We start from the raw sequence: 13,625 nt of genomic DNA, 5'->3' as shown, positions 1-13,625 counted from the left end.
CCGCGACGTTTTCAACAGGATACCTTGCGGGAAATTTAAAATTGCAATTTAGTAAACAAAACTGTCCGTATTGGCATGTGTTGCAATGTTAAGATTTTGTCATTGATATATAAACTATCAGACTGCGTGGTCGGTAGTAGTGGGTTTCAGTACGCCTTTAAATCATAAGTGTCACAAAGGGCTGCACAAGCCACAACGACATCCGCGGTACAGAGCCCACATAAGGGCAAGGAAAAACTCACCCCAGTGGGACGTCGATGTGAATGATCATGATCAATGGTCATTGATCATGATCAAGTTCTTGTTCAGGAGATAAAACTAAGATTAAAAAGTCATGTTAATGGGATAAAGTATTACATGTGTAGTTAGTCGGGCATAATTATGACCTTTATCTCAGAATTATGACTTTTATCTCAGAATTATGACTTTGTATTTCACAATTTTGATTGTCTTATCTCACAATTTCGATGTTCGCATAATTGGAAAATTAGTTATGACTTTTGATCTCAAATTCAGTCTTTCTAATCCCATAATTTCGACATTGTACCCCATAATTATGACTTATTATTGGGGGTATTACTTTTCTTTAGTGGTGGAAACGGGCTTCCATATCTAATATTACCATTAATCGATTTATGTGGACCCCGACTTAAACAAGTTGAAAAACTTATTTGGGTGTTACCATTTAGTGGTCAATTGTACGGATTATGTTCTGTACTGTGCAATCTACTAATAAAAGTTTCAATCAATCATCTGTTCCCATGGTAGCACGATTATAAAACATAAACTGGGTTGACGAGATCCCATGTGATTGGATTGTTATTGGATTAGGGAAAAACAATAATTTATGACGTCTATGAAACCAAACACAGGCACGCCTATTATTGCGTTTGCTGACAAAGGACCTGGTGAAAAGCCAAGCTCCACCCACTTTCGTGTGACGTCAACCCACACAAAACACCAATAAACAAGTGTAAATATTCTTGTGTGCGTCACCGTTGAGTGCATGTTCCCACTTTTGGCCCCTAGAGGGCGACAGATGACCACATGAAGATTATTGTTCAATTTTCTAATCAAGTCTAATTTGTCAAATAAAAAACAAAATAATCCATACATTAAAGGCCTACTGAAATGAGATTTTCCTATTTAAACGGGGATAGCAGGTCCATTCTATGTGTCATACTTGATAATTTCACGATATTGCCATATTTTTGCTGAAAGGATTTAGTAGAGAACATCAACTATAAAGCTCGCGACTTTTGGTCGCTAATAAAAAAGGCTTGCCTTTACCGGAAGTATGTGCACGTGACGTCACCTGTGAGAGGGCTCCTCACATCCTCACATTGTTTATAATGTGAGCCACCAGCAGTAAGAGCAATTTGGACCGAGAAAGCGACAATTTCCCCATTAATTTGAGCCAGGATGAAAGATTTGTGGATGAGGATACTGATAGTGAAGAACTAGAAGAAAAAAAAAAAAGATAAAATAAAATAAAAAGCGACAGCTCCGGGCGGCGGCATGTGAGCGTTTCAGATTTAATTAGACACATTTACTAGGATAATTCTGGAAGATCCCTTATCTGGTTATTGTGTTAATAGTGTTTTAGTGAGATTGTAAAGACATACCTCAAAGTCGGATGGCTGCGGTGAACACGCCAGTGTCTCAGAGAGAAGCCGAGGAGCCAAGCTCACAGCTGCCTTTTTTGACAGCTACTGCAGGAGGACGCATAATCCACGGATGTCTCCGGTAAAACATATATCACAATTTTCCCATCCAAAAACATGCTGGTTGACGTAGAGCAGGGGTCAGCAACCTTTTTGAAACCAAGAGCTACTTCTTGGGTACTGATTAATGCGAAGGGCTACCAGTTTGATACACACTTTAAAAAATTGCCAGAAATAGCCAATTTGCTCAATTTTAGAATTTTGATGACATGTTTTAAATAGGTTAACATCCAATCTGCACTTTGTTAGAATATATAACAAATTGGACCAAAACTATATTTCTAACAGACAAATCATTATTTCTTCTAGATTTTCCAGAACAAAAATTTTAAAAGAAATTCAAAAGACTTTGAAATAAGATTTAAATTTGATTCTAAAGATTTTCTAGATTTTCCAGAATTTTTTTTTTTTTAATTTAATCATAAAAAGTTTGAAGAAATATTCCACAAATATTCTTCGTCGAAAAAACAGAAGCTAAAATGAAGAATTATATTAAAATGTATTTATTATTCTTTACAATAAAAAAATACATTTACTTGAACATTGATTTAAATTGTCAGGAAAGAAGAGGAAGGAATTTATAAGGTAAAATGGTATATGTGTTTAAAAATCCTAAAATCATTTTTAAGGTTGTATATTCTTTAAAATTGTCTTTCTGAAAGTAATAAAAGGCAAAATAAAAAAATTAATGAATTTACTTAAACAAGGGAAGACCAAGTCTTTAAAATATTTTCTTGGATTTTCAAATTCTATTTGAGTTTTGTCTCTCTTAGAATTAAAAATGTCGAGCAAAGCGAGACCAGCTTGCTAGTAAATAAATACAATTTATAAAATTCAAAAAATAGAGGCAGCTCGCTGGTAAGTGCTGCTATTTGAGCTATTTTTAGAACAGACCAGCGGGCGACTCATCTGGTCCTTACGGGCTACCTGGTGCCCGCGGGCACCGTGTTGGTGACTCCTGACGTAGAGAAACATGTTCCCTTGACCGTTCTGTGTTAAAGCTTCAAAACAAACAAAGAAACACCGGCTGTGTCTCGGTGCTAAAGACAGCTGCAATACACCGCTTTCCACCAACAGCATTCTTCTTTATAGTTTCCATTATTAAATGAACAAATTGCAAAAGATTCAGCAACACAGACGTCCAAATTACTGTGTAATTATGCGATGGAAAGAAACAACTTTCAGCCGTAAGTGGTGCTGAGCTAATACGTCCCCTCCAACCAATAACGTCACAAACGCACGTCATCATGTGTGTCATCATTCCGCGACGTTTGCAACAAGAAACTCCGCGGGAAATTTAAAATTGTAATTTAGTAAACTAAATCGGCTGTATTGGCATGTGTTGCAATGTTAAGATTTCAACCAGGTCTCTCCATTTGGGTCTATAGTGGGCAAAGAGTTGAGCTTGTGCCAGAGTCACGTTAAAGGCCTACTGAAATTAGATTTTCTTATTTAAACGGGGATAGCAGGTCCATTCTATGTGTCATACTTGATCATTTCGTGATATTGCCATATTTTTGCTGAAAGGATTTAGTAGAGAACATCCACGATAAAGTTCGCAACTGGAGAAAAGTCCTGCCTCTACCGGAAGTCGCGGACGATGACGTCACATGTTGAGGGCTCCTCATATATTCACATCGATTTTAATGGGAGCCTCCAACAAAAACAGCTACTCAGACCGAGAAAACGACAATATCCCCATTAATTAGAGCGAGGAAGAAAGATTCGTGTTTGAGGATATTGATAGCAACGGACTAGAAAAAAACAAAAAACAAAACGCGATTGCAATCGCGTTGCATTGAGACGGATTCATATGTTTTTAGAGACATTTACTAGGATAATTCCGGGAAATCCCTTATCTTTCTATTGTGTTGCTAGTGTTTTAGTGAGTTTAACAGTACTTGATAGTCGGAAGTGTACGTCCACGCCCGGGTGTTGACGCGCAGTGTCTCGGGGAAGTCGACGGCAGCTGTATGGACTGCACAACCTCAGCTGATATCCGGTAAGAGGCGACTTTTTAACCACAATTTTCTCACCGAAACCTGCCGATTGACATGTAGTCGGGATCCATGACCGCTGTGATCCATAGTAAAGTTTCACCTCCGTGAATTTTAAACAAGGAATCACCGTGTGTTTGTGTGGCTAAAAGCTACAGCGTCCCAACTCCGTATTTCTACTTTGACTTCTCCAATATTAATTGAACAAATTGCAAAAGATACAGCAACACAGATCTCCAAAATACTGTGTAATTATGCCGTTAAAGCAGACGACTTTTAGCTGTGTGTGTACGCAGCGCTTATATTCATAACAGCCCGTGACGTCACGCGTACACGTCATCATTACGCAACGTTTTCAAGAAAAAAGTCCCGGGAAATTTAAAATTGTAATTTAGTAAACTAAAAAGGCCGTAATGTTAATATTTCATCATTGATATATAAACTATCAGACAGCGTGGTCGGTAGTAGTGGGTTTCAGTAGGCCTTTAAAAATAACTCATATTTGATGATTTCCAAACATTACTTTCTTGCAATTTCCATTTGAATAATTTACACTTTCCAAAAATACTTTTGTCTTTATTGCGCAGCTGCTCTTGCTGTTACAATAATAAAAAACAAACTTTTTAAAATATTACAGACAAGACAAAAGTAAACAAATTGACAATATAAAACACTTTTTTTCAGTACAATCAATAAATAAACATTTACAAATAATTATTGACAGGGGTCCAGTTAATAACGACGCTAACGTAAACATTCTCTCGATTAGCATTTAGCTGCTAAAGGCTAAAGCGCTCGTGTGCAAATGTTGCCGCGCGGTGCGGGGGGTTGCCATGGCAACGGAGGATACCCGCGACCCCCTCAGGACCGCTCGTCCGCTCTGCTCCCGCCGTGTCGCCGCGGCGACGAGGCCTCCTCGTGCGACTGTTTGGAGGAGCTGGACAAGTCCATGGCCACCTCCTCCTCCGTCTCCTCCTCCTCGGGGAACTCCTCTCCCCCGACGCGAACATGCTCCGCCTCCCGGGCCTCGGGCGCCTCGCAGAATGAGTCGGAGCGCTTCGAGTCCGAATCGGCAGGACTGGACGCGGGACATTTTTTGGACATTTCCAGAGACTTCTTGTGCATACCTGAGAGCACAAACAGACACGCTCGTTGGTTTTCATGGTTGCTATGATACGCCGTGATGCTGCGCTGTGGATTTCCAGGTGCGTGCGTGCGTGCGTGCGTGCGTGGCACTGACGTGCATGCGGCTCACCGAGCAGCCAGGGCGCGCAGGATCCCATCATTCCGTTCTTGGCCGAGTTGAGGATGGACTCCGGAAGCGGGATGGAGTGACGCACCATGGCGCCGTACAGGCCGTACTCGGCCATGACGCTGCTGCGACCCCAGCACTTCTCGCGTTTACGCCACTTTGCGCGCCGGTTTTGGAACCACACCTACACACACACACACACACACACACACACACACACACAAACACACACACGCACAAGTGTTACAATCCTCACACTTCATAACAGGGGCGTCCAAACTTAGTACACTAAAAATGAAAGCAGGCGAGGGCCATTTAAAAACAATGTATTATCAAAACCATTAGGAATGCCTTCTATTTTGGCGACTGTTAAAGGTCCCAGGGACCCAAAGTGTATGTATGTATGTATGTATATATATATATATATATATATATATATATATATATATATATATATATATATATATATATATATATATATACATACATACATACATACATACATACACATGTGTATATATATATATATATATATACATACATACATACATACATACACATGTGTATATATATATATATATATATATATATATATATATATGCATACATACATACACACACATGTATATATATATATATATATACATACATACATACATACACACACACACACACATGTGTATATATGTGTATATATATATATATATATATATATATATATATATATATATATATATATATATATATATATATATATATATATATATATATATCCATCCATCCATTTTCTACCGCTTATTCCCCTTTTGGGTCGCGGGGGTGGGGGGGCGCTGGCGCCTATCTCAGCTACAATCGGGTGGAAGGCGGGGTACACCCTGGACAAGTCGCCACCTCATCGCAGGGCCAACACAGATAGACAGACAACATTCACACTCACATTCACACACTAGGGCCAATTTAGTGTTGCCAATCAACCAAATATATATATATATATATATATATACACTTAAATATCAAATTCTGATCCATCCATGGTTATACATTTATGTTTTTTATGTTTCATACCCATACTTCTTTTTAAGTCAAAAACAAAAAATAAGCAAAGTACCCTAAGTGAAGTGAAATTTATTTACATAGCGCTTTTTCTCTAGTGACTCAAAGCACTTTACATAGTGAAACCCAAAATCTAAGTTACATATAAACCAGTGTGGGTGGCACTGGGAGCAGGTGGGTTAAGTGTCTTGCTCAAGGACACAACAGCAGTGACTAGGATGGCAGAGGCGGCGATCGAACCTGCAACCCTCAAGTTGCTGGCATGGCCGCTCTACCAACTGAGCTATACCGCCCTTAAGATGGTGGTTCTCAACCTTTTTTCAGTGATGTACCCCCTGTGATCTTTTTTTTTTTTAATTCAACTACCCCCTAATCAGAGCAAAGCCTTTTTGGTTGAAAAAAAAAAAAGAGATAAAGAAGTAAAATACAGCACTATGTCATCAGTTTCTGATTTATTAAATTGTATAACAGTGCAAAAATATTGCTCTTTTTAGTGGTCTTTCTTGAACTATTTGGGAAAAAAGATGTAAAAATAACTAAAAACTTGTTGAAAAATAAACAAGTGATTCAATTATCAATAAAGATTTCTACACATAAAAGTAATCATCAACTTAAAGTGCCCTCTTTGGGGATTGTAATAGAAATCCATTTGGATTCATGTACTTCATTCTAAACAATTCTTCACAAAAAAAGAAATCTTTAACATCAATATTTATCGAACATGTCCACAAAATATCCAGCTGTCAACACGGAATATTGCATTGTTGCGTTTGTTTTCACAGTTTATGAACTTACATTCATATTTTGTTGAAGTATTATACAATAAATATATTTATAAAGGCTATTTGAATTGTTGCTATTTTAGAATATTTAAAAAAATCTCACGTACCCTTTGGCATACCTTCAAGTACCCCCAGGGGTACGCGTACCCCCATTTGAGAACCACTGCCCTAAGACATGTTTCAAAATGTAATATTTGATGTTAAGTAATTGAAACCTTAAATAGGTGAATCATTTATGACAACTTAGCTTTTCATTCATTGACAGTGACAGTTTAAAAAATAAAATAAAATCACACAAAAGGTCTCAGGGACCAAAAAAGGCCCCATTCATAAAAGTGTTAAAGAAGTCATGTATTAATATTTGTTGTCTGTAGATCAACTTTAGATATATCCGTTGCCATAAAGTTTTTATTTTTTTATGTATCATTATGCCCTTTTTTTCAAAGAAAACCCTTTTTTGGTTGCAAAAATATAAAAAAATACGCAATCCTTTACACTAAACGTTTTTCAGAATTTAATATTTAATGCGAAGTAATTGGAGCGTGAAATAGGTAATTAATTTTATAACATTTGATAAAAAATTTTTTACAATGACAGTTAAACAAATCATAAAGATCTCCAGGACCTAAAAGGGTCCCAGTCATAAAAGTGTTGAAAATAAGTCATACTGGATATCAATATGTTTTTACTTTTAACACATAAATAAATTTAAAAAATAAAAAAAATAATAACAAAATAATTCATAACAACTTAGCTTTTCATTCATTATGACTTTTGAACAGTGACAGTTAAAAAAATAATAAAAATCACACAAAAAGTCTCGGAGACCAAAAAGGTCCCCATTCGTAAAAGTGTTAAATAAGTCATATATTAATATTTGTTAACACTTAAATATCAGTAGATCAATTTCAGATCTATCCGTTGCCATAAAGTTTTAAAACATATATTATTATGCCATTTTGTCAAAGAAAACCCTGTTTTTTTGTGGCAAAAATATAAAAAGTATGCAATCTTTCACCCTAAGCTTTTTTCAAAGTGGAATATTTCATGTGAAGTAACGGGAGCGTTAAATAAGTTAGTTATTTTATAACATTGTAATTGAATCAATTTTTTTTTTTTTTACAATGACAGTTAAAAATATCTCCAGGACCTAAAAGGGTCCCAGTTATTAAAGTGTTGAAAATAAATCATACTGGATGTTAGAGTGTTATTACTTTAAATTGGTTCTAGTGTGTGAATGTGAGTGTGAATGTTGTCTGTCTATCTGTGTTGGCCCTGCGATGAGGTGGCGACTTGTCCAGGGTGTACCCTGCCTTCCGCCCGATTGCGGCTGAGATAGGCGCCAGCGCCCCCCGTGACTCCGAAAGGGAATAAGCGGTAGAAAATGGATGGATGGATTACTTTCAATACCTAAATATCTATGGATCAACTTTAGATATCTATTTTGCCAAAATTGTTTTTTTTTAAAAAATCTTTTATGACCTTTTTTCCAAAGACAACACCCATGTTTTAAGTAAAAAAAAATGTGCAAAGTTTTACCCAAAACATTTAAAAAATATATAATATTTAATGTGAGGTCATTGGAGTCTCAAATAGGTCAATAATTCATAACATTGTTTTGTTTTGTTTTTAAACAAAAGTTCAGACTCAAGGTTTCTGGCCCACTCAATAAACTGTTAAAAATAGGTCATACTGTTTTTTTTTTTTTTTGTTGTAATTTTCAACACGTAAATTATTTATAGATCAACTTCAGATATATCCGTTGCCATATTTTTTTCTTCTTTTTTTATGGCAAACAAAATATGCAATAATTTCCCCGAACATTTTTCAAAATGTAATATTTATTGTGAAGTAATTGGAGCCTAAAACAAGCAAATCATTTTATAACAACATTGCTTTTGAGTCATTATTATTTTTGAACAATGACAGTTAAAAAAAAATCATAAAGGTCTCAAAGACCCAAAAGGGTCCCAGTCATTAAAGTGTTATAAATAAGTCATACTGGATATTAATGTGTTTTTACTTTCAACACCTAAATATCTATATGGACCAACCTCAGATATATTCATTGCCATAAAGTTTTTAATTTTTTATTTTTATGTTTTATGCCCTTTTCCCAAAGAAAAAAAACATTTTATTATTCTGAAACAAAAATGTGCAAAATTTTACCCCAACATTATTTCCAAATGGAATATTTTATGTGAGGTAATTGGTCTTATAGGTCACTACTTCATTACAATGTTGCTTTTTAACAACGTTGCTTTTTTTGAATGATAGTTTAAAAAATATATATAAATCAGACTAAAAGTTTCGAGGACCAAAAAGTGCCCATTTAAACCGTTTAAAATAGGTCATGCTGTAAAAAATGTGTAAGTCAACGTCAGATATATCCATTGCCGTTAATTTTTTTTCAGACGTTTTTTATATATTGTACTGTTTTTCAAAGAAAACCTAAAGTTGTTTATTTTTGCTGGCAAACAAAACATAGCATATGCAATTTTTCCCCCCCAAACATTTTACAAAATGTAATATTTAGTGTGGAGTAATTGCAGCAAGCAAATCATTTTATAACAACATTGCACTTGATTTATTTTTTTTAACAATGCAGTTAAAAAAACAGACTAAAGGTCTTGGGACCTAAATAATAAAAGTGTTAAAAATATGTCATACATTTTATTCATAACATGACAGTTAAAAACATCATAAAGGTCTCAAGGACCCAAAAGGGTCCCTGTCTGTTAAAAATAGGTTATATAGTATATTGACATATTTTTTTAAACTTTTAACATGTATATATTTATAGCTGATATATAGGCACTAGCGCACCCCGCGACCCCAAAGGGAATAAGCGGTAGAAAATGGATGGATGGATATTTATAGATCCTCTTCAGATATATCCTTGCCATTAAGTTGTTTTTTTTGTTGTTGTTTTTTATTGTACCCTTTTTCCCCCCAAAGAAAACACTTTTTTTAAATGGCAAATACAAAATATGCAATATTTCCCCGAAACATTTTTCAAAATGGAATATTTAATGTGAAGTAATTGGAGCCTAAAATGGGTAAATGATTCATAACATTGGTTTTGATTTAGTATTATTTTTTAAACAATACAGTTAAAAAACAGACTAAGTTTTGTATTATTTTTTGAACAATGAGAGATAATGAGGAAAAAACCGCCTGCATGGCAGTTTTTGGTTATTTTGTGGTTATATTTCACCTGTTAACTCTTTTATCCCAAATTTAAGTTTTTTGTTTTTTTGTTTTTTTTAGTAGTTATTCTATAAATGGGCAGTTTATAAATAAGCCTGGTTCCGCAAATGGCCCCCTGGGCCGGACTTTGGACACCCCTGCTTTACAAAGACACTCACGGGGCAGCCCCTCTAATTCTGCCTAGCAACAAGCGGGGAAAGCTGACGCAGCGATGACGTCACACGGGTCACACCTGTATGCGGTCCTCGGGCAGCTCGGTCTTGACGGCCAGCATCTCACGCGCGTACACGTCCGGGTAGTGGGCTTCGTGGAAGGCCTTCTCCAGCTCCTCCAGCTGGTGGGACGTAAACACCGTCCTGCAGGGTCACAACATTAGGGACACCTCGATAGGCTGGCTTTTAGAAATCGATTAAATAAAAAAAAATCGGTTTAAACTTTTTTTAAATTTTTTAAATACATTTAAGGTCACAACCCCGTGACCCCAAGAGGGAGAAGCGATAGAAAATTAATGGATGGATATTAGGGGTGTGGGAAAAAATCGATTCGAATACGAATCGAATCGCACACGTTGTGCGATTCAGAATCGATTCTCTTTTTTTTTTAAAAATCGATTTTATTTTTATTCAATTTTATTATTATCATTATTTTATTTTTTTTTAATTAATCCAACAAACCACTACACAGCAATACCATAATAATGCAATCCAATTCCAAAACCAAACCCGACCCAGCAACACTCAGAACTGCAATAAACAGAGCAATTGAGAGGAGACACAAACACGACACAGAACAAACCAAAAGTAGTGAAACAAAAATGAATATTATCAACAACAGTATCAATATTAGTTATACTTTCAGCATAGCAGTGATTAAAAATCCCTCATATACATTATCATTAGAAATTGATAAAACAATTAAAAAAAAAGAACAATAGGCTTACACTTGCATCGCATCTCAAAAGCTTGACAACACACTGTGTCCAATGTTTTCACAAAGATAAAATAAGTAATATTTTTGGTTCGTTTAATAGTTAAAACCAATTTACATTATTGCAATCAGTTGATGAAACATTGTCCTTAATAATTATAAAAGCTTTTTTTTTTAAATCTACTACTCTGCCATAGCATGTCAGCAGACTGGGGTAGATCCTGCTGAAATCCTATGTATTGAATGAATACAGAATCGTTTTGAATCGGAAAAATATCGTTTTTGAATCGAGAATCGCGTTGAATCGAAAAAAAAAAAGAAAAGAATCGATATATAATCGAATCGCGACCCCAAGAATCGATATTGAATCGAATCGTGGGACACCCAAAGATTGGCAGCCCTATTGGATATATTTTTTGGTTTTGAAAAAATAGTTGCCAGAATCGGTTTTAAATCAATTCTGAGTCGAATCGTGACGTCAGGAATCTGACGGAAGGGATTGGTGCCCAAAGATTCCCACAGGTGGTCCTCACCTGTGTCGGCGCTTCTTCCTCTTCTGAGAACTTCCACAAGTTTTGGACTCGTTGTGGTCGGACAGGACCTCCTCATCTGCGGCATAAATCAAAGATTTTTTTTCAGTGATGACGTCATGACGTGTCCGGCAAAAAGACGAAAACAAAACAATATTGACATAGAAATAAAAAAAACATTGAGAGAAATAGAAAGCGGGTCGGGACCGGGTTAAAGGCCGGGTTGGGGGTCGTACCCGAGAAGGCGTCCCTCTGGGCCTCCAGGCTGTGCAGGTAGTGGCTGTCGGGCCGGGCCTGGAGGAGGGGCAGGTGTCCGGGCAGGAAGCACGGCGCCCCGGGGGGCTGCTGGGCCGCCAGACTGCACAGGAAGCCCAGACCCAGCGGAAGCGAGCCGCCCGGGAACGAGAAGCCGCCCCCGAGGACTCCTCCCCCGCCGGCGCCCTGAGGCTCGACGGCCGCCCCCGAGCCGGATCCGGGCGGCCCGCCGGGCTGCTGGCGCGCCGCCTGCAAGTCCGACTCCAGACCCAGCAAGTCCGTGATGGCGAACCCTTTGGACCGGAACCCGGGACCGTGGAGTCTGGACTTGTCACTCCCGAAGGCGGAAGACAACAACTTGACTTTCGAAGTCTCCTCGTTGACGTCCTCGCGAACCGCCATGATGATAAATAATGATGATGAGGAGGAGGGATGCAGAAGACGTGGACCGGGACCCACCGGGTCAACGGGCCACCTTTATGGGCCTCCGGTCCCCGAGGATCAGGACCACGACCAATGAGAAGCGAGCTTTCACTGAAGGGGCGGGGCCTGACGTGTCGTGTCAATCTGTGAGGATTAATTGCACCAATTTGAATGTTTTCAATCCGATCAGGATTTTCTCTGAAGAAGACTTTTTAATTTGTGCTCTTTCTCTTCCACCGAGCACAACAATCGTGATAATAATATCACAAAGAATACATGTCAGATTTGTCAACACCAATAATATTATTTCATCAGCAGTTGTTAGCATAACACCATGCATTGCGTGCATGATCATAATAATAATAATAATAATAATATTGGAAGTCCATTTAATACCAGGGGTGTCGACCTGCTGTTCAATCATCAGCTTGTAACAGCGGATAATATATTTCGATTATTATATCTTTTTTTACGTACACACTAAGAAAAAAAATAGCTTTTACAGTTAAAAAAAAGTCATCAGATCTTACTGTATTTTATAAAGTGTTTTTTTTTGCAACATAGTACAGTAAAAGGAAAACAGTACTACTGTTTTTCATGGGAAAAGTCTGGCATCTAAATCAACCTGTGCTTTGTTCATCCATCCATAATGGATGGATGAACAAATTTAGCTGCCGGATTTTTTCCCCATAAAAAACAGTAATACTGTTTTCCTTTTACTGTACTATGATGCAAAACACACTTCATAATTTACAGTAAAATCTGGTGACTTTTTTACTGTACAAGCTACATTTTTTCTTACAGTGTGGCATCTAAATCCACCTGTGCTTTGTTCAATTTACAGTATCATGCTGTAAAAACACTGTAAAGTTTACCGTAAAATCTACTGTAATTTTTAGTGTACACTTTGATGGATAAGTTGATTTGAAAGCTCAAGTCCAACAATTGTTTGGAAAGTATGTTTTGTATCAATTTGCCCATATGCTTTATATATATATTATTATATCTTTTTTACGTGCACTGCAAGAAAAACAGTAAAAAAGAAAATTCACTAGATCTTACTGTATTTTATAAAAAAAAAATTTTGCAACATATTACAGTAAAAGGAAAACAGTATTACTGTTTTTAGGAGGAAAAAAATCTGGCCTCTAAATCAACCTGTGCTTCGTTCAATTTACAGTAATATGCTGTAAAAACACTGTAAATTATACCGTAAAATCTACTGAACACTATAATGGGAAAGTTGATTTGAAATTTTTAGTCCTACAATTGTTTGGAAAGTATGTTTTAAATCAATTTGCCCATATGCTTTCGATTATTGTATCTTTTTTACATACGCTGTAAGAAAAAAAAAAGCTTTTATGGTAAAAAAAAAGTCGACAAATTCTACTGTAAATTATAAAGTGTTTTTTTGCATCTTAAAAAGGAAAAAGAAAAACAGTACTGCTGTTTTTTTATGGGGGAAAAAAATC

At 36.7% G+C, this 13,625-nt stretch overlaps 1 protein-coding gene across 2 annotated transcripts; it reads right to left on the bottom strand.

Annotated features, from left to right (window-relative positions):
* Positions 1–4,066: 4,066 nt before the first annotated feature.
* Positions 4,067–12,211, bottom strand: vsx1 (visual system homeobox 1 homolog, chx10-like). 2 transcript variants are annotated; one of them, XM_061911428.1, is made up of 5 exons: positions 11,712–12,211; positions 11,479–11,554; positions 10,251–10,374; positions 4,962–5,157; positions 4,067–4,848 (listed from the first exon to the last, which is right to left on the bottom strand). In XM_061911428.1, the coding sequence occupies exons 1-5, from the start codon at positions 12,130–12,132 to the stop codon at positions 4,583–4,585; spliced, it is 1,083 nt and encodes a 360-aa protein (XP_061767412.1). In that variant the 5' UTR covers positions 12,133–12,211; the 3' UTR covers positions 4,067–4,582. The 2 variants fall into 2 exon arrangements, with proteins under 2 accessions (XP_061767412.1, XP_061767413.1); XM_061911429.1 differs by having other exon boundaries at positions 4,977–5,157.
* Positions 12,212–13,625: the final 1,414 nt, after the last annotated feature.

This window comes from Nerophis ophidion, linkage group LG09 (genome assembly GCF_033978795.1).
Source record: "Nerophis ophidion isolate RoL-2023_Sa linkage group LG09, RoL_Noph_v1.0, whole genome shotgun sequence".
NCBI classification, from domain to species: domain Eukaryota; kingdom Metazoa; phylum Chordata; class Actinopteri; order Syngnathiformes; family Syngnathidae; genus Nerophis; species Nerophis ophidion.
This window is presented reverse-complemented; position numbering and strand designations above follow the sequence as displayed.